Here is a 21,287-nt window from a genome sequence, read left to right on the forward strand (position 1 = left end):
GGATGACGAAAGTCTGCTGCACACCGTGTTCGCTTGAGTATATTGAATACCGATCAGCTGTTGATTTTACGAGAACTAGCCGGCCATGTGATCAGTCTTCAATGTGGCACTGTATGCGAGTATGCCAAATATGTGTTCGTTTATGTGGGTGTTCACTGCACTGCAATTCGCTATTAATTGCAGAAAACGCTGTACTTACTATGTAGAATTACCATAATTTTGAACGCTTCTAACTAGCTGATTTATAGATTAGATGAATTTCTAGTTTTTTTTTAAATATAAATCTGTATTGTATCTGTACTACGACTATTATTCAACGTTACCCAATAACATGCATCAAACATGGCAAAAAAAATCACCGGTGGCACTGGCGGAAGTGCGCAAAGAAACTTTTGTTTTGAATATCATCACAAATACTTTTTCAACGCACTTGACTATGACATATTAGTAATAGAAAGTTCCAACTTCCTAAAAATAGCTTTAGAATCCAAGATAGTGTTTCATAATTATTTGCCTATTTTTCAAATTTAAATCTGTCGATTAGAGAGTTTGAAAATTACAATTTTAATGTCACTGTGATCGATCGTGTCTCGTACACTACACAACCCAGTAATTTTTTTCTGCGATATTGCTTCTTAGAGCCAAAGAGTAAATATCGTATCCAATTTTATCGCGATTCGTTGATTGAAAGTCGAGTAATCCAAAAAATATCATGGGACTCTACTAATGAGATGACTATTGGTACAATATCTTTAATTGTGATAATTATCCTTCGATCCGGAACTAGTAGTATCTATTACTATCTCAATAAAACTCGATTTACAAGTCACTTAAATTAACATCAATCAATACTATTTTTTCATAACAATGAAGTCTTACCTGTTTCTTGTATGCATCAATAACCTCTGTTTGATTTTTTGTTTCAACTTGTAGTCGTTCAATCTCATTCATGATATCCGTCTTACGAGGTTGATTGCAGGGACATTCACATCTAGTTTTAGGCTGCTGAGAATCGCAGCATTTGGGAGTCTGATAATAACCAGGCCTTACCGTTGATATGAATGGCTTCCGCTCTAAAACCACCAAAAATTACAACTCAAGGCAGGCCAACTGAATTAAATTAGAAGCTAACACTTACGCATATTTACACCATCCTTTTTCAATTTACAGTCAGAACTTTGAAGCTCTCGAATTTTCGTCTCAATCTGCAAACATCGTTCCTGCAATTGTTTCTTGTCGGTTTGCAAATTGCGTAATCTACACTTCAGTTCCGTGTTGGCCAGCACAAATTTATCCCGCTGCTTCACTAGTTCCAAATGCAGTCCGTTACATTCAGCCAACAAACGGGAATTGTCGCACTTGTACGGTTCCACTCCGAGCTCCCAGGCAACTTTTTCCTGTGATAAAAATAAACAACTGAAGTTAAAACTCACCGATTGCTATGATTTGTACCTGTTGCAGCTGATAGATTTGATGACGAGCTCCATTTAATTTTTCAGATGTTCTAATTAAGTCGTCGAGAATAGCGGACACGATCCCGATCGCACCTAACGGTAGAGGATGATTAAATCCTAGTACATGCAAACGTTTGCTCAAATCAGAATGTAGCGCATCCAGTTCCATCTCAGCGCAAAATTTACTTTAAGCTATTGTCTCTGAACAATATTTATAAAAATCTCCAGAACATATTTTATTTTTTGCTCCGAAAGTTGCGAGTGAGCGACTAGCAACGGTTTTTTGAATTTGTGTACAAATTTTGACAGAAGGGCGTAAACAAACGGAAAATACACGCCACTTCTGTGAAGTTACCGAACAAAACTCTTCTCTTCTTCAAAAATTATCTTGCAGCGAAAAGCTTAGAGAAAAAGCTCATCTCCATACAAAACACAGACAAACATTAGAAATGGTCCCAAGAGCAAATTACAGTTTCTCTTTGTTTACTTTCTCTTTCGGTTATTTCCAGCTCGGTGACAAGGTTACGGCGCTGCAACAAGTGCTACATTTAAATAAAAATTCACGGTCTATTCACTTGGAAAATTACTTAAAGTGATTTCAAATGTCAAATTGAATATTTCACGTGACGAAAATGAATGTTATACGAACATCCCCTAAAATGAATAGAGTCATCACATAAGGTTTATGTGAATTGACCAAACGTCAAACAATCTACGTGAATTTCCAGTGTGAAAAACTCGATTTTGAAAATGGCGAACAGTGGCCCTCAAAGTGTAAGTAGTGTAAATATTTGCGAGAAATGTTAATTAGTTACAATTTTTCACTACATCGTCCGGACCATTCCAGTATGAAAGTTTCCATGTGTTCAACTGGACCTAGTGCCTGCGTGAGTCCGTAAGTTTGCCCGCTCCTGCCAAATGCTTCAAGCAAGCTATTGGTCCACCGAAAAACGAGTTCAAAATCGGTATGAAACTAGAGACACTGGAACCATGTAATGCGACTTCAACCTGCATCGGTAGTGTTGTGGGAGTTCTCGAATCTCTATGCTAATTTTCTGAAATAAATGTTTTATTTTTCATGGAATTTTTCATTTCATAGATTTATATAAAAATCTGAAATCTCCCTTTTGACTTCAACCAATATATAAAATAGTAATTCTCTGGTATCTAAATTTAATATGAACTGATAGGTAAATGTGATATGAGCAATACATCACATTTTACCTATGAAACACGTAACTTTTACTGGATTATGCATTAAACAGCTTTTAAATACCAGTCCATTAAAACCTACGTGACAAGTAAGGTGGAAAATATTCACATAACTTTTCACGTAACTATAACATGATTATCATTTTGAGTGCACTGAAAAAACAATCATGTAATAGTTGTATATATATGTAGGTGAGCTTTTTCTCACTAAGGTTTGATAAAATTAATCCTATCCAATGATAATAACGAAGCTTAATATGATCACTGTTCTCTCTCTCTTGATTAGTTCGAACTCAGTAACGAATCATGAACTCTATATAAAATGTTCAAAACGACGAATGTAACAATGAGAGATTCTCTTTGTTTACTCTTTCGATTATTACGAAATATTCCTGCTTTTTGGCGCGCACGAATTAGCCATTTATCTCCTCTACTTCAAGTACGAGATTCGATGCGGCCTGACGGCGCCATGCTCGCAAAAAAGGATGTTGCCAATGATTTGTTCGGGAAATGTGAGAGCTGGATATCTTGTTAATATGATGTCTTTGACCCAACGCAATTTCGACCTAACTGTTTAGCAGCATTTCAAATGGGAACTACACTTCGGATTTTAGGCGAAAACGACGTTAGATATAATTCAGGGTTAAGTGCATACAACATACGTTGGTGTGGCAAGGTTAGGAACCCTTGTAAACATACTTCGTACTCATTGGCTTAACCAGAGTTAAATAAATACATATAGTAATAAATATACTTGTCAAACAACGTACACAACCCGATTAGAGATGTATTGTTCATTCAAAATGAAATTGCTTCTCAATAGTTAATTAATGTCGATCAACAACACTCATCACTATATATACGATTTATTTTTCAACATTTTCCGAATCAGAGACCGGACAGATTTTTCTCGTTTCATTGCGTTTTCAATGCACTCATCAAGTAGGTCCTGTTCGAGTGGATCTCCACCGCTCTTGTTAATATAACTCAACGTCGAATCACAAATTGTAATCGTTATAGTGGACGTGGCTAGCTCCTCTTCTTCTGCTGTTGGATCGGCTATGATTGTCCCACGAAACACAGCGAATGTTGTGGTTACCGGTATCGTTTTCAATGTCAGTAGCTTCCGTTCTTCATCGTCCAAAACCTCCCGTTCATCCGTGTCTGGATTGTGATTAATGTTTGGCAATCTTAGGGTGTGTAAAGCAGCCACCAAAGCTATCACTGCAGCATCAAAAACACATCCATCATGATCCAAACAAATCAAATCACAATACAGTGCCCACACAAGCTTTTCTTTAGTAATGCATAGATCCCTTAGATTAACGCATCCGGAATTCAAAATTGCATCAGCAAGCGAACATGTGTACACTTGTGCTTCTTCGCATGGTGGCCCCGGCCGATACTTGGGCGAAGAGAGTGGTGAAATCTCAATGTTCGGTATAAGGAATCCAGTTTCTGGTTCTATTGGTTTTGGTGGAGCTAGTTCTGCCTTTATACCGCACACAACAGTTGTGTTGCCAATTTTTACGATAGCAGAACCATCAGCTGTTTTTATCGAAGCAAAGTTTATTGCCAGAGGGCGTAGGTCACCAATTTCTCGTCCGTCCGGTCGTATTTTGTTTTCCAAATGATCCTTGTAATATTTGACCGGATGAATTTTTCTACGAATATATGAGATTCTTACATTACATCAACAAGAAATCTTTTTTCTTCACTTACTTGTATGTTTTGAGATCCATAGTATTCGGCCTAACTAATCTATTACGAAAACCAGCTCAAAAACGTAGAACGTGTGGAATCGATAGCGGGTAATAAATCTTGTTTATATTTTGATTATAGGTTATGGTTGGGACGGGTTGAATTGTCAAATCTTGTACTAAAATTTAAAAATTTCAAAGAGTTTAGGGCATGCTCAGGAGTGTTCCAGTTCTAGATGCATAATTTACGTTAGTTTTAAAATTTGAATCTGAAGTTTATAAGAGCAAATTCAGCAGATGGAAGTTTTATATGGGCGATCTATAATAGAACTAAAACTGAAACAATTGTATCCCCAACCAGCCGTTCTACTTTTATTTATTCGAACAGTTCTACTGTCAAACTTAAAACTGTTATACATTGCCGTTTAATTTTTTGTATTTTTGAAACACGAGTAAAACGCTGCCGGGCTGCCAGTTTTTCTTGATTCCTCGTAAAGACCGTCTCCGTCGCAGAATAATCAAAAAGAAACGAAAAGTGTTGACTCTGAACCGAAGCAAATTCCACCAGGTTTGGGAAACTATAATAAGGAGTATCCAGCACTTCCAGGGACATCGAAACGCCCTGATAACCCCAAATCACAGTAAGAAAATCAGACAAAATCTGGATAGCTGAGATTCTCTGATATCGTGGACTGGATACTAACAGCCTTCAATATTACTGATCCTCTTAGAAATCTTTTAACTGCTTTGATACCAACAGTAAGAACATTTTTAAAACAGTTGTCTGAACAATGACCCATCCTCTCAGCGATCGTATCATTCGAAGGCTAATTTATCATTAGAAATCGAGGATATTATCACTGTACTCCAGTGGAATTGCAGAAGTATCATTCCGAAACTTGATTCTCTCAAATACCTGCTAAATACTCGTAACTGCGATGCATTTTGCCTGTGTGAAACATGGCTTACTTCTAACATTACCTTAGACTTCCACAATTACAATATTATTCGCCTGGATCGGGACGACTTTTATGGGGGGGGACTTTTAGGAAACAAAATTCTCATTTTATAGAATTAATCTCTCCTCGATACCAGGAATTGAAGTTGTTGCTTGCCAAATCAATATTAAAGGTAAAGATCTATGTATAGCTTCCATCTACATTCCTCCCAGAGTCTCGATAGGGCATCGACTACTCGCAGACATCATGGAACTTCTTCCCAGACCACGGTTAGTTTTAGGAGACTTTAACTCCCATGGTACGAAATGGGGCTGCCTATATGATGATAATCGTTCTTCGTTAATCCAAGATCTGTGTGACAACTTCAATATGACCATTCTTAACACGGGAGAATGACACGGTATCCTAAACCTTCTTACTGCGCAAGCGCGTTGGATTTATCCCTGTGCTCGATTTCGCTACAGTTAGATTGTAAATGGAAGGTAATCTATGATCCTCACGGTAGTGATCACTTACCGATCATGGTTTCAGTCACCAGTGGTCTAAGACCATCGGAGACAATCAATGTTTCGTATGATCTCACGCGAAACACTGATTGGAAAAGTTACGCGAGCTCGATATCTGAGAAACTAGATATAACACATGGATCAATAAGTCCTGAGACTAACAATGGAAAGAACATTTTTTTGCAAAATTTTTTTTATTCATCAACATAATCACCTTTAAGGGTGATACAATGGTTCCAACGTTTTTCCAATTTTTCAATACCATGTTTATAAAAAAATTTATCTTTCGCTTCAAAATAAGCTTCAGTTTCAGCGATGACCTCCTCATTTGAGCCAAATCTTTTTCCCTGGAGCATTTTTTTAAGATCAGCAAAGAGCCAGTAGTCACTGGGGGCTAAATCTGGCGAGTATGGGGGGTGGGGAAGCAGATCAAAGCCCAATTCGTTCAATTTCGCCATTGTTTTCATCGACTTGTGGTAGGGTGTTTTTGTTCCATCGAAAGCAATCGCGGCACCCACTTGGAAAAAAAACCTTTTTCATGCTCAATTTTTCATGAAGGATAGTAAATACACTTCCATATGATATCTGTGTCATCTCAGCAATCTCACGGAGCTTCACTTTACGATCTTTCATTATAATTTTTGGCACTTCACTCACATTTTCCGGTGTAACTACTTCCACAGGTCTACCCGAGCGTTCCGCGTCATTTGTGTCGGTACGACCACGTTTAAACTCGGCGAACCACCGACAAATCGTTGCTTTTGATGGGCAAGAGTCCGGATAACATTTTTCAATCCATTGTTTCGCTTGCACGGTGTTTTTACCCATTAAAAAACAATGTTTTATCAAAACACGAAACTCGGTTTTCTCCATTTTTTAAACAAACTTCAAAACGACTTTACTCCAACCTCGATAACTCAGCTGTTTCTGGTCGAATCGACTTAAAATTTTGACCCGTTTCAAGCAAAGGTTAGTACTCTAGAAAAACGTGGTTACTGGTTTACTACAAGCGCCATCTCTGCTTTAGTCTCGGGACTTATTGATCCATGTGTTATCATAGGAGTTTCCTCCGGAGGAAGAATATACATTTTTGGTTGGTTTGATTCTCGACACCGCAATTCAAGCGCAGACGAAACGTATAATCGGTGCGATAACTAACATTCGTTCTCCCAACCTGTGGGGGGACAAAGAGTGTTCAGAGCTGAGAGAGAAAAAAGCATCAGCTTTCATCGCGTTTAGAACCAACGGAACACCTGAAAATTACAAGAAATACGCAGCGTTAGAACTCAAAGTGTAAAGTTTGTTTAAAACTAAGAAACGCGGTTATTGGCGACGGTTTGTTGACGGATTAACGAGAGAAACAGCAATGAGCACTCTTTGAAATACGGTACGACGCATGCGCAATCGTAATCACGCGAACGTAAGTGAGTAATATTCAAATCTCTGGAATTCGCCAAGAAGGTGTGCCCTGACTCTGTCCCGCAACAGAAGGTATACCAAATCCCGACCACAATTCGTATAGGCCGATTGCTATGCTCTCATGTATTCGGAAATTGATTGAGAAAATGATTCTCTTTCGTCTAGACAATTGAGTCGAAACTAATGGCTTGCTTTCAAATACACAATTTGGGTTCCAAATTGGGGGCAAATGAACGAACGATTGTCTTGCGTTGTTCTCAACAGAAGCTCAAATGGCATTTGCTCTTAAAGAACAAATGGCATCAGTTTTCCTCGACGTCAAGGGAGCATTTGATTCAGTTTCCATTGATATTCTATCTGAGAAGTTGCATCAGCATGGTCTTTCACCTGTCCTAAACAACTTTTTATCTAATCTATTGTCTGAGAAACACATGCATTTCGAGCATGGTGATAAGACAACATTACGATTTAGTTACATGGGTTTTCCACAGGGCTCATGCTTAAGCCCCCTTTTATACAATTTCCACGTAAACAATATTGATGAATGTATCAACACATCCTGCGCGCTAAGACAATTTACCGACGACAGCGTTGTGTCCATTATAGAACCCTCTATGCAAGGGCCGTTACAAGATACTCTTACCAACTTATCAAAATGGGCTCTTCAAATGGGTATCGAGTTCTCTACGGAGAAAACTGAGCTGGTTGTATTTTCAAGGAAGCGAGAACCAGCACAACTACAGCTTCAACTAGGGGGTGAAACCATAGCTCAGGTCTTCACGTTTAAATATCTCGGGGTCTGGTTCGACTCCAAAGGCACCTGGGGATGTCATGTTAGGTATCTGAAACAAAAATGCCAACAGAGAACTAACTTTCTTCGTACAATAACCGGAACTTGGTGGGGTGCCCACCCTGGATCAGGCTGTAACAAACAACGATATTGTCCGTAATGGAATATGGATGCTTCTGCTTCCGATCCGCCGCGAACACCCATTTCATTAAGGTGGAAAGAATTCAGTATCGTTGTTGGCGCGTTGCCTTTGGGATGCATGCAATCAACTCATACGATCAGTAGATGTAGTGCCGCATAATATTATAAGCAAATTTCGACAAAAATCAATGCGATCTTCAATTGAATCGATTCGCTCTCTGTATTAGTTAGTAAGTTAGTATATAAGTTCCTTTCCCCATTACACAATACAGGTTTAGAATTTAGGTTTAGAATTTTCCCTGCTCAAAAATCACAGAATTGCAGAAGCAAATGATGTCTTCATGGTTATAACCAAATCATGTATATAATAGGGCTGAAAAGTCACCACTTGTGGCTGAACACCCAATTTAAATCTTAATAACTGAATGTTAACTCATATTCCAATAAATAGTAATTTAAAAAACAAAAAAAGTGCTTGTGGATGTTTTTCCGTTGAAAAACCGGTTCTGTGATCTCTCATATCGTTTGCTCATCCGATGCGACATCTTGAATCCAATGGTGATTGAAAACTTCGATAGGCTTGTCGAGCTTAATTCTCAAACCCGTTTTATGTCCTTGTATTTTGATTACATGACTCAGAACATAAATCCTTCTTCATTTGTTTTCAACCGTGTTCAACTCTTAGATACTTCTAATCCTACTGTATTTTTCGATACATCCATGAAAGAAGAGATTCGTGAAATTTCGGATCCCATACGCCCTCAAGTGATCCCAAAATTGTTTTACAATAAATTTAGACGACGGATCAAAACTCGATGGGTCCACTGCAGGGTTTGGAATATTCATTCACCGGTGATGAATATATAGTTTCCATTGAATTATGAACGAACAATTCCACCGCTCACAATGAAGATGTCTATCCAGCCAAAAAGTATCACACAAACAAAACGCTAATGGAAGCAAATATATTCCACATATGCACAGATGGTACAGTGTGCTGGTATTAGAGTCTTCGTGAAGCACAGAAGCCGTGAACAGAATTTCAATTACCTAATTTTGGGTGACTTATAGAAGAGCTCGACAATGAGTGGTTTCTCCTCAAAAAATAGGTAAAATTGATTTTCAGTGTAGGGTTGAAACTGAGTTCGGGTTGGCATCAAGCGAAAACGACATAAATTTTCTTCATCATTGTGAAGAGTTTTAGCAGTGTAACCATCCTTCGACATGGTACTAAAAGCCATCGCTGCCAGCTATACCGATTTATCGGTATTTATACCGATTTTTGTACACGATGCCGTAATACAGATGTGTTTTCTCAAGATACCGAGAATACAATTTTTATTCAGATAAATTCCGATTTTCAACTTTTTGTTAAATGGCATAGTGTGGAGTGGTTCTTTTTTTGCTCTCAATACCGGCCTGTCCACTATAGATTTTTATCATATACGTAGTACATTTTGATATTTTCGGCAAATACAAATTAAAAAAAAAATAGGCAGCTCTGCCAAAAGTATTCAAATTTAGTACAATACTCGCCGCAGCGGGCGCTTTCCAGTGCAGCTGTTGGTCTTGAATCCCTCCATTTGAAGTGAAATTGTTCCAACAGAAGGAGCATCGTCTGGTACCGTAAAACATTTTTGGAAATTCGAGTTGCAATAAATTACAATATTTGATGTAGTGCGCACAAAACACCGCATACCAGACCGAGGATGTTGAAGTGATATAAATTGATCTGCATAAGGTAGCGGAATTTGATAAAATATTTGATTGAAAGGATTCGTAACATAAAGTAAGTATTAGAAAGAGACATCTTGTTGGAGCGAGACCCAAAAACTGGTAAAATTCAACGGCAGCACAAACAACGAATTCAATCAAATAGAAGCCAACTGCAGTAGGCTGATAACAATAGATACCTAGCACCAGTGTTAACAGAAATCGAAATATGGCTACCTTTCGGATTCACGAGGATTTGGAGAAGGAGAACCGCATTTTAGCGTCCAAGAATGTTGAAACTGGCGCCGGTGGGCCTAAACAACAGACGCAGCAAATTCAACGTTCCACGTTTAGTGTGTTAAATAATTTGGTCGGCAACAAAAGAACTGAGGGATTAGTAGCTGGAGAAAAAGCAGTAAGATTACAAGGTTTTCAGATACGATCGTTTAATTTCTTATGAATTTTTTCAGATTCTGAAAGATCCTAAACTCAAAATTAAGCATACTGTAAATACCAAAACTAAACCAGATGAAAATTCTATACCCGTGAATCAGGCAAAAATCGTATTCAAACCAGTTGAACCGTTCAAAACGTTCCAAGTGTTTGATGACTCGAAAGAAAACTCAAAAACATCGACGTCGAATAAAGATGACTCAATCATAGAAAATAAACGCGAGCCACTACAAGAGCTGAAAAATGCTGAACTACTGGAAACGCCGATGTCCGTCAGTGAAAACATGTCACCGATGTCGGTTGACAAATCTGTTACCCTTTTGGAGGATTCATCAATGGTCCCTCGGAACGATCGCGAGCGCTTTTTTGAAGTAGAAGAATATCAGTCGGACATTCTGACATATCTTAAGGAAGCGGAAAAACGGCATCGTCCAAAACCAGCTTATATGAAAAAACAACCGGACATAAATCACTCAATGCGTACTATTCTTGTGGATTGGCTCGTCGAAGTTTGCGAAGAGTACCGTCTACAAAGTGAAACACTCTGTCTGGCCATCTCGTACATCGATCGGTTTCTGAGTTTCATGTCGGTCGTCCGTGCCAAACTTCAGCTAGTCGGCACAGCTGCCATGTTCATTGCTGCGTAAGTCATCCGATGCAGTTAATTTCATTGTACTGATCCTTTTTTATCATTTCTTTTTACACACATTCGATTTGACACCCTTCAGCAAGTACGAGGAAATCTACCCACCAGATGTAGGTGAGTTTGTGTACATTACCGATGATACGTACACGAAAACGCAAGTATTGCGCATGGAGCAGCTTATTCTTAAAGTGCTCGGTTTTGATCTATCCGTACCAACCACGTTGGTATTTACTACTGTCTATTGCGTAATGAACGATGTACCAGACAAAGTGAAATACATGTGCATGGTGAGTGTACTTTGTATTAGTGTAGTATATATATAAAAGGTTTAAAATATTTTTTATCATTTTAGTATCTCTGTGAACTCTCACTACTGGACGCTGATCCTTATCTCACGTATTTGCCGTCGAAAATTGCGGCTGGTGCATTAGCTCTTTCTCGCTATGTGCTTGATTTACCCATCTGGTCGCGCATGCTAGAAACGAACACCGATTACCGATTGGAAGATCTTAAGGACATCATTCTCGATCTGAGTAAAACACATCATAAAGCCGAATCACTAGGTCAGCAAGCGATCCAAGAGAAATTTAAAAGCAATAAGTAAGTTTATTTCAGCAGGTTGATGTTCGCATATTGAAGATTGTTTTATTTTTAGATACATGCAAGTTGCTACAATTCCCGCAACGGATCTGTCTGAGGACACTTTTGACAAAATGTGCAAATCGTTGGCAACGATAGTATCTGCTGCTTCAGAAACAGAACCCTCTTCCACAGGACCAATATCGATGAATGCGCCACTGAGCCACAATGATTCAATGCGGGAAATGATGTCATCTTTGTTGTTTGTCTGATAGACACCTCCAGCCTCATTCCTATATTCACCCGCTTTTCTTCCGTAGTACCGTAGAAGTAACGTCTCACTGCAAATGTGGTTTTTGTGTTTTTATAAGTTTATCGTTTCTTTTTTAATTATTTAATCGACGTTTAGATATACTTATTTTTAATTTATTCCTGTCACTCCTGTCGGTCTTCTTGTCCATCCCCATGCCGAAGAAATTTTTATGTTTTTTAATGTATTTTTATAAGCCGAATCAGAAGTAACATAATCGAATTATATGACGACAATATTCATGATAAAACTTTTTTCAATGGCTTACAAGAACTTCATGACCAAAGCTGACCGTCTACGAAGCATACTTTACTTTATTATACTAACCAATATCTGAACAATGGAAAAGACATATTTTTAACCGAAATGTTCATATAAGTAGATAATGTAGCCATTGACGTAATTTAACATAGTATTTACTCAAGTATATGAAAACCGAAAGGCAATAGGATAGGATTCTCGTGGAACTAAGCTGAGAATTGGAATTGAAATCAAAGGAATTTTTAATTGAATAGTTTTCCGCTAACGATTTTCCCTTTCAATTGCCGCTTTGAACACAATTTATTTTTATTCTCTATCCCGTGTGGCATCTCATGTTAGCTTCTTCGCAAACCATCAAATCAAATTCTCGTATATGAGTTTCTCATCCAATTCTCATGTCATGAAAAATGTGAACATTGAATAGAACAGTTTTGTATATTCATTTTTTTATCTATACGTTATTGCGTGAATTTGAACAGTGTTCTCATCATCTTTTATCAACCACCTTAATTTCTTCGGACACTCGATTATAGAATCCACCACTGGACATATATACTATCAATTTTCAGTACGTTGTTCAGAAGGTCGTATCATCAAGTAAGAGCTTCTCTTTTACATTCTCTTCTGTTGATTAAATTAATGTGAAAAATTCTATGTTTAATGATCCGCAACAATGAAAATCAAAACAAAAAAGAACATAAGCTCTTACTTGCTAATATGACTCACTGAGTGGTTTTATAATTCTTATTGACAATAATTCGGCAATTCAAAGAGAACAGCATTTTTGTTCTGAAGATTCTAGGGAAAATGAAAAATCGTGCAAAACCGCAAACCCTTATTTATTTTGTCTTATGTTTTCTCATGTAATTGTTTACAAGAAAAATCTTACAGTTTTCAGCATTACACCAAGAAAGAAGTATTGAGTTTCACAGTTATGTTGGGTGACAACGACGTTTCAGAGAGAAATACGCTTAAACGATTTTACAAGTGATTTTTAACACAAATACCGTATTTACATTGTAAACATTCTTGAGAAATAAAATAGTATGCCGCAAGACCTAAACCATAAGCACCTAGAGCAATTTAGGGTTTTAATAATAAACTTTCACTATACCTTCTCGAACAATGAAGGTTATATCAATAGTTTTTTTACAAATCATGCATTTCAATAAAAATAAATAAACATCTTAACCGTGTAATGTCATCTCCTCTATTCATTCAAGATTTGCTATATATTTAATGTTTTTGTTTAAAATATGGGACCACAAACGGTGCAGTTTTTGCTGCTCCTCTATGAGCCAAATGTGCAATATTGACATGCATACAAACTAGCTCTTATGTATTTATTATCTGTGCGATTACAGTGTTTATATAATAAGTACTCAATAGTTCAAGGAACTTAATGTTAAAAAATCTTCCACGAAAGATGAAAGATGGGGGGGGTGGTACTTTAAATTCGAAGACCCCCCCCCCCCCTCCCCTGCGCACGTGCCTCCATTCTCCTTACGAATTTTAGGCTATGGGAAGCTACAGTTATAATGTAACTGATGTCATCAAAAACTTGTTTTATTAGATTGGACGTTTCAGTAACAAAACGACATGCTTATCGACTCAGTGAAAACGTCACCTTGCCTCACAGGTTCATTGCTCTCTATGTTCACCTACTCACCACTGACTATTGGTTATATTTGATCGTAAAAACTAGCTTAAGAACTATTAGATTTTAACATGAAGTTCAAAAAATTTGCTCTAAGGTTTACATTACATCCTGCATTTTGCTGAGGTACAAATCTACACCAAAGAGCATTCTAGGGTTAAAAAACTAAAACATCCAAGTTCGGTTTCATACTCAAAACATCAATCCGAAAAAATAGTAATAGATTTTATCCGGATTTAGTATATTGCATCTATTTCATTTATACATGAAGTGGGTTGAGAAGAAATAAAGCGTGATAAAAATCGAAATAATAAAATCACTGATGAAAATAATGTTTTACATCCGCACGATCAAATAAATCGATGCTATCTGCATGTTATCGGAAATAAAAAGTTAATGATGCAATTTTCAATAGTATGAAATAACACGAAACTAAAATTTTCTAAAATGTTTTGTTTCAACGAGTTCAAGAGAGAGAAAAACTAATGACGCTTGTTTACCTTTCTCGTGCTCGGACGACGGTTTTAATGCAGTAAGCGACATTGCATTCTCGCGTTACCAACTGGGTAGGTAGGGTAACAGAGGTATTTTGGCCCACCTAACAAACTTTATGGATTTAATCGATGTTAAGTATCTCATGTTACATCAATTTGAAGCTAATCACATTAAATTACCTATTGCGGAAAGGGTTTTCAAAGATATTACAACATTTGGTGTATATTTTTACAAAGTGGGTCAAAATAAAATCAATCCCAAAGATGACCAAAATACCTCTGTTACCTTATAAGATGTAAAAATTTATACGTTTCATTTATTCAAGCCTGTGCATTTGACTTTTGATATCAGTAAACTAACTATGAAAGAGGTTTTAGATATTTTCTTCCATTGAAATTATTCACCTTCTTTTTACGGCCGTATGCGATACGTTCGACAGTGTGTAAAATTCGTATTACCGTTTACAGTCGAATCATTCACACTTTCAAACATCGTACATGCATAAGAACAACGCTAATCCAACTTTAAACTATCAGTTCTGGTACAGACTTAAGTTGTAATGAAAAATGTTTGATATCATTTGTTTGACTTGCTTTTTCGCTACTTTTTTATCACCATGCTTGTTCACGTTCGATTCGACTATTCGACAAACATATACTTTCGGATGTGTACGAACTCGAATGTGTACGAACGCGATACCTGTGCAAAAGGAGGATCGGCATCCCAGGTAGTTTTTAAGGAAGATTTCAAGCATCAAAGAAGTTACGAGTGCTATATAATAATTAGATATCGTGCTCAAGATAATTTTTATTAAAGTCGGTAATTAATTCATGCAGAGTAAATAAAGCATTGAAAATAGCATTCCGATCTGCAGTATCTGCGAAAAATATGTAGCATTTTTGTAAATATTTATTACGTTGCATATATGTCTACATATTTATTACGTTGGTAAAATAATGCATTTTATTTAAAAAAAAGAAAGTTTACCCGTAGCGTACTTTCCATAAAGTACCTAATAAATATGGTAGAATTTGATGTGTAAAAACTTGAAACCGTGCATATATACGATGGCTCTCCAGAAAAAAGCAAGCATTTTACTGCCAGTGCTATACTTTCTAAATGTTTCATTCAAAAAATCAAATTTGTCATTTGATTGCAAATCATCTTTACATTCGTAAAGAAATTTGTTGTAAATCGGTTAAACAATGTATTCGAACGGTTGGTTCGCAACATTTTACTGACAAATCTAAACCACGGCATTTCGTCTATTCGTCTGTACACGAGAATATGACTTTTCGTTTGTACGAATGACGTCCGAATACTAAAACTGTTGAAATCTAAACTGGCATACATTCTAGCGTTTCGCATTCATTCATAAGAATTGGGGTGATTTCATCATGGCTTAGGGCATGTTCAGGAGTGTTTTAGTTCTAGATGCACAATTTATGTCAGTTACAAAATTTAAATCAGAATTTTATAACAAGAAAAACTCGTGTGTTTTACTCGTGTTTCAATATACAAAAAATAGAACGGCATCGTAGACCAGTTTTAAATTTGACAGAAGAACTGGTCGAATAAATAAAATTAGAACGGCTTGCTGGGGAATTATGGATTGGCCAATGAACGTGATAAAAACGACTATCGCTGGCTTCGTTTTTCAGACCTCAACTGCAGTGACAATATCAACTTATGATAACGATTTTAGATATTCAGAAGTGTGAAATTTTATTCGTATTCACGTCAACACATTAACAAGATATCAGACCCTGTCAGCTTGGAGCAAAATCAATCTTCAGTTCAGCAACGACATCGCACGGCACATATCATGTCAATTGTATAGGTGCGCAGCCCTGCTATTTTGGCGCGCACGAATTTGACATTTCTCTCTCCTACTTCTATGTATGAGATTCGATGTGGACTCACCTGAGGGGCGATATGCTCGCAAAAAAGGATGTTGCCAATGATTTGTTCGGTAAATGTGAGAGCTGGATATCTTGTTAATATGATGTTTTTGCAAGATATCCAGCTCTCACATTTCCCGAACAAATCATTGGCAACATCCTTTTTTGCGAACATGGCGCCCTCAGGCGAGTCCGCATCGAATCTCGCACATAAAAGAACACGCTTAAAAAAGTTACTCAGAGTTTGAGTACTAGTTACTCATTTTCAAATAATATATGAAAACGTCAATCAATGATATTGAGTAACTTCTACTCAAATTTTGAGTTTAACTCGTTTTTATGAGATCAGTCAAGATCAGTCAAAAAGTTATAATAACCATTTGTAGCAACATTGTCTATTTTTTGTTAGTGAGGTGGCGAATTCAAGGGTGAGTCGCTTAACACAAACGGTGTTGTGTGTGCAAAAACAGGAATGATAAACTGTGCTCTGTCAATGCAGATATTGTGTCCAGGAGTGCTCCGTATTGTGCTTCAGAATGAAAACGAATTTGTCCAAATGTTATTTATGAGGAATAAGTGTCTGATTGGTGCCTGAGCATTACACGTATGTTAATGTGCGATTGACACACTACTACAAGCGACCGCCACTTGATATGATGTCTCGAAGGTAGAAATCAATTGTAAATGGAATAATAAATAAACACAGTAGTGTTATTTTAAGTATTGAGTGTCAATTACTTAATATTTTAATACAATACACTCAGAAAAGGAGCAACTTTTATGCAAATTTGGTATATCTATCTAACAGATCGGCTGAAAAGTTCGTATCGTTTCTATAATAGGGCGACACTAGAATTAAATCCATACCATTTTCAGTTAGTACCAACCTTCAAAAGATACGTGTATAAATTTGACAGCTGTCTGATTATTAGTTTGTGAGATATTGCATTTTGAGTGAAGCTACTTTTGTTATTGTGAAAAAAATGGAAAAAATGGAATTTCGTGTGTTGATGAAACACTACTTTTTGATGAAAAAAAGTGCCGCCGATACCAAAAAATGGCTTGATGAGTGTTATCCAGACTCTGCACCGGGCGAAGCAACAATTCGTAAGTGGTTTGCAAAATTTCGTACTGGTCATATGAGCACCGAAGACGATGAACGCAATGGACGTCCAAAAGAGGCTGTTGCCGATGAAAACGTGAAAAAAATCCACAAAATGATTTTCAATGACCGTAAAGTGAAGTTGATCGAGATAGCTGACACCCTAAAGATATCAAAGGAACGTGTTGGACATATTATTCACGAATATTTGGATATGAGAAAGCTTTGTGCAAAATGGGTGCCGCGTGAGCTCACAATCGATCAGAAACAACAACGAAAAACCAAGCAGAAATTGAACGAATTGGGCTTCGAATTGTTCCCTCATCCACCGTATTCTCCAGATTTGGCCCCCAGTGACTTTTTCCTGTTCTCAGACCTCAAGAGAATGCTCGCTGGTAAAAAATTTAGAAGCAATGAAGAGGTAATCGTTGAAACTGAGGCCTATTTGGAGGCAAAGGACAAATCGTACTACGAAAATGGTATCGAAAAGTTGGAAGATCGCTATAATCGCTGTATCGCCTCTGATGGCAATTATGTTGAATAAAAAAAACGAATTTTGGCAAAAAAATGTGTGTTTCTATTAAATGATACGAACTTTTCAGCCGAACTGTTATCTATCTATATATATAAAAATGCAAAGATCATTCTTTGTAATCGCATCACGTAAGAACGGATGGACGGATTGAGATGATTTTTTTTGTTTGATCATTTTTTTACCCCCACCGGGTTCGTACATCAAAAAAATTAGGAAAACTTACCGGAAAAGTGGGAAAAACCAATAAAGTTATTTTGTATGGACAATGGAATTTTCCGTTGAAAAGGTTGCCTATGCTTGCTAGATCTACAATTGATGTTTGGCGCGCAAGGAGATGCTCAGTATTTCGCCGTTGAAGAAAAGAATACTAGATCGTTGGAAAATCGTTTGGCGCGCAACGAGTAGTATTGGGTGGAGATTTTACATGCATGATTGATTCGTCATTTGGAAACACGTGCCTAAAAGGGTATCAAAATCATTACTTGCTAAATGACCTTATGGTAGAATACACATGACTGTTTTAGCTATACCATAAAAAGAAGCAAAAGTTCTAATATCTTTTACCAGTAGATGTAGTTAGATGAATAATGTTGGCCATCGTGGGCGTGAGTTGAACAAATCAAATAATGTAACGATTTTTTTACGTATCATTGATAGGATTCTGCTGTTGAAATAATGAATTCTGATGAAAATATTTTCCTAGCATTTAGCATGCTGAAGTTTGTTCAGCCGATTCGGGTAAATTTTCAAGAGTGGTTTACTTCAAAACGGTCTGCTTAGGATGCTATTCATGACATTTCTGTATGAAATGTTCAAAACGACGAGAGATTCTCTTTGTTTACTTTCTCTTTCGATTATTGCGAAACATTCCTGCTTTTTGTCGGCAATTTATTCAGTGCAGATTCAAAGATGATAACTTTAGTTATTATTATCGGTAAACAATTGGAGTGAAGGATTGCTAAAAGTACCGTAATAATCCAAAGATGGTATAATCACTCCACATGTTCACTCCGCTATAACAGAATATTGATTCTCAGGACTGATTACTAAGCAAAACGATGTGATGGCTCAACGAATGAGAGGCCTTTTGATACAATTCTTGAACAAATCCAGCGTTCATGTAAAAGTTAATGGACACAATATTTATTAAAAGGGTAATTTGAACTTTCGAATGTCCAAGAATTTTTCATTTTATTGCTAATTCGTTAATCGAAAATTGATCCTGTCATGCTACGAACATTCATCAAACACGACTAAGTAATATCACTAGCGGTGAAGCAAGTTATGGACAACCTTCAAAACCAATTTATTACTTTCGATAATCCCTAAGCTTTTGCTATTAACTTTAAAAAAATTTAAAGTATTTATCTTGGTCATCTCTTTTCCATCCATCTGTTTATTTATTTAAGAGCAAGGGAAAAGCCCGCTGCAGCTGAGATTTTTATTCTCCTTCTCCAGCAGGCATAAAACATTCTCATCTTTTGTATGAACAGATAACATTTGTCCACATGATACATAACGAAATCTTAGATTACCCTTATTTAAACTACAAAGCTAACTAACAACTATTGATATCGTCTAATTATCCTAATAAATCTAGCGGGAAAAGATTCGAAGAAAACGGGTTTTAATGGAGTTACGAGATAAATTGAAATCAAATTCATCAGAGCAAGTATTGAATACGCGAAACATACTCGAAAACGGTTCATTAAAGCCATAGTTAGTTCAAGCACGAGGAATTCTGAGAGAGGGAATAAACCCCAAATTACGCTGATGAATGTCAAAACTTAGCTGTTGTAGGAGATCTGAACAATCAATTCGAGATTGGATAAGGTCCGCGACAAAAACAGCTTTCAGTGTATCACAGCGGACAGTTAGCAAATCGAGGTGTACGAGTCTACATCGATTTTCATAGCTTGAAAGATTCAATTGATCTCTCCAGGGCTGGTGACGCAAAGCAAAACGAATGAACTTGCGCTGGACAGCTTCAATGCGCAGCTTATCAGTTTGGTAATATGGTGCACAAACAACAACAGAATACTCCAGTGTAGAACGAACTAGAGCGCAATATAACGATTTCAGGCAGTATATGTAATTGAAATTTTTTGAGATGCGAAAGATGAAACCTAGCATCTCTCATGCCTTAGAGAGGGTATATTCTATGTGATCTTTGAAACTAAGTTTTGAATCCAATAACACTCCTAGATCCTAAATTGATGTCTCCCGTTTTAGTACAGCTTGCGAAATAGTGTAATCATATATGGTCGTGGTTCGTTTACGAGAGAAGGAGATAACGGAGCATTTGAAGGCATTCATAACCATTCTGTTGACGTTGCACCAGTTAGAAAATACATTCAACTGTGACTTCAAGAAATTTGAGTCTATCAGATCTTTGATGAGATGAAACAGCTTGAAATCGTCGACGAATGATAGCTTCATACATTGCAATGCGAAATTCAGATAATTTAGACATAGCAGAAATATGAATGGTCCTAGATGGCTTCCCTGAGGAACGCCAGAGCTCACGATGAATGATGGAGTAACGCAGTCGCCAATTTTCACGGTCGCACTGATCTGATTCAATCCAATCCATCATCCCATATGTCAAGCCTTTAGTTTGAGATAGATCTGCAATCTCTGTTCAATACACTGACTCGAAGGATGAGATGGTAATCGGTGCATTTGTTTAGTTTTTGCGTAACAAAAGCATTGAACATATCCACAATAATTCTTGATAATATTTCTTCTCCGGGACGAAGTTAATGTGTTGGATATGAATTTGTCGTAATTCGTTTATAGTAAGTTTTTGCAATGACTGAGCGGAAATATATATTGGAGAAGCCAAGTGAAAGAAAAACTAACAGACAAGATGAATTTTTGGAAAAAGATACGCTCAGAGACAGGACTCGAACCTGCGTTCTTATGCATTCCGTGCATACGCGCTACCATTTCGCCACTCTGATCTTGTTTTAGCCACTGCAAAACTCGAAACAGACACAGTAGTAACGTACATCGAACATGGTCTACATCCTGGCCGTCTCACCCGACCGATATCTCACATCCAAACATCTCCTCTGTTCATCAAACACTAGTCCTCTCGCTTTATACCTATTTCTCCGATCAAGCATTGAGTAGGAGAGTGTATTTATAATCGCTTGTCACCTTCTTAATGGTGCCAGTCGCTGGCTGGACATCGTCAGCGACAGACCCCTATGAAGGTTGTATTGATTGTCTGCCCTTTCCTACCAGAAGCAGATTGTTACGGATTGCTACTCAATGCTTGATCGGAGAAATAGGTATAAAGCGAGAGGACTAGTGTTTGATGAACAGAGGAGATGTTTGGATGTGAGATATCGGTCGGGTGAGACGGCCAGGATGTAGACCATGTTCGATGTACGTTGCTACTGTGTCTGTTTCGAGTTTTGCAGTGGCTAAAACAAGATCAGAGTGGCGA

General features: G+C 37.3%; 3 protein-coding genes across 4 annotated transcripts in view; 1 reads left to right on the forward strand and 2 right to left on the reverse strand.

The window, feature by feature from the left end:
• Positions 1–1,741, reverse strand: part of LOC131434429 (putative leucine-rich repeat-containing protein DDB_G0290503) — an 85,514-nt gene extending 83,773 nt beyond the window's left edge. The window contains exons 1-3 of the mRNA XM_058601130.1: positions 1,453–1,741; positions 1,139–1,397; positions 880–1,073 (exon numbers count right to left, since the gene is read on the reverse strand). Of these exons, the coding sequence (XP_058457113.1) occupies positions 880–1,073; positions 1,139–1,397; positions 1,453–1,623 (624 nt within the window). The 5' untranslated portion in view covers positions 1,624–1,741. The remainder of the gene's footprint in view (positions 1–879; positions 1,074–1,138; positions 1,398–1,452) is intronic.
• Positions 1,742–3,490: 1,749 nt separating this feature from the next.
• LOC131436926 (exosome complex component RRP43-like) lies at positions 3,491–4,509 on the reverse strand. Its single transcript, XM_058605922.1, has 2 exons — positions 4,389–4,509; positions 3,491–4,330 (listed from the first exon to the last, which is right to left on the reverse strand). The coding sequence occupies exons 1-2, from the start codon at positions 4,406–4,408 to the stop codon at positions 3,520–3,522; spliced, it is 831 nt and encodes a 276-aa protein (XP_058461905.1). The 5' UTR covers positions 4,409–4,509; the 3' UTR covers positions 3,491–3,519.
• A 5,226-nt stretch (positions 4,510–9,735) lies between these two features.
• Positions 9,736–12,132, forward strand: LOC131436925 (G2/mitotic-specific cyclin-A). Of its 2 annotated transcripts, XM_058605921.1 has the most exons (6): positions 9,736–9,970; positions 10,035–10,309; positions 10,365–10,990; positions 11,076–11,280; positions 11,346–11,593; positions 11,649–12,132. In XM_058605921.1, the coding sequence occupies exons 2-6, from the start codon at positions 10,124–10,126 to the stop codon at positions 11,842–11,844; spliced, it is 1,461 nt and encodes a 486-aa protein (XP_058461904.1). In that variant the 5' UTR covers positions 9,736–9,970; positions 10,035–10,123; the 3' UTR covers positions 11,845–12,132. The 2 variants fall into 2 exon arrangements, with proteins under 2 accessions (XP_058461904.1, XP_058461903.1); XM_058605920.1 differs by having other exon boundaries at positions 9,736–10,309.
• Positions 12,133–21,287: the final 9,155 nt, after the last annotated feature.

Source organism: Malaya genurostris, chromosome 3 (genome assembly GCF_030247185.1).
Source record: "Malaya genurostris strain Urasoe2022 chromosome 3, Malgen_1.1, whole genome shotgun sequence".
Taxonomy (NCBI): Eukaryota; Metazoa; Arthropoda; class Insecta; order Diptera; family Culicidae; genus Malaya; species Malaya genurostris.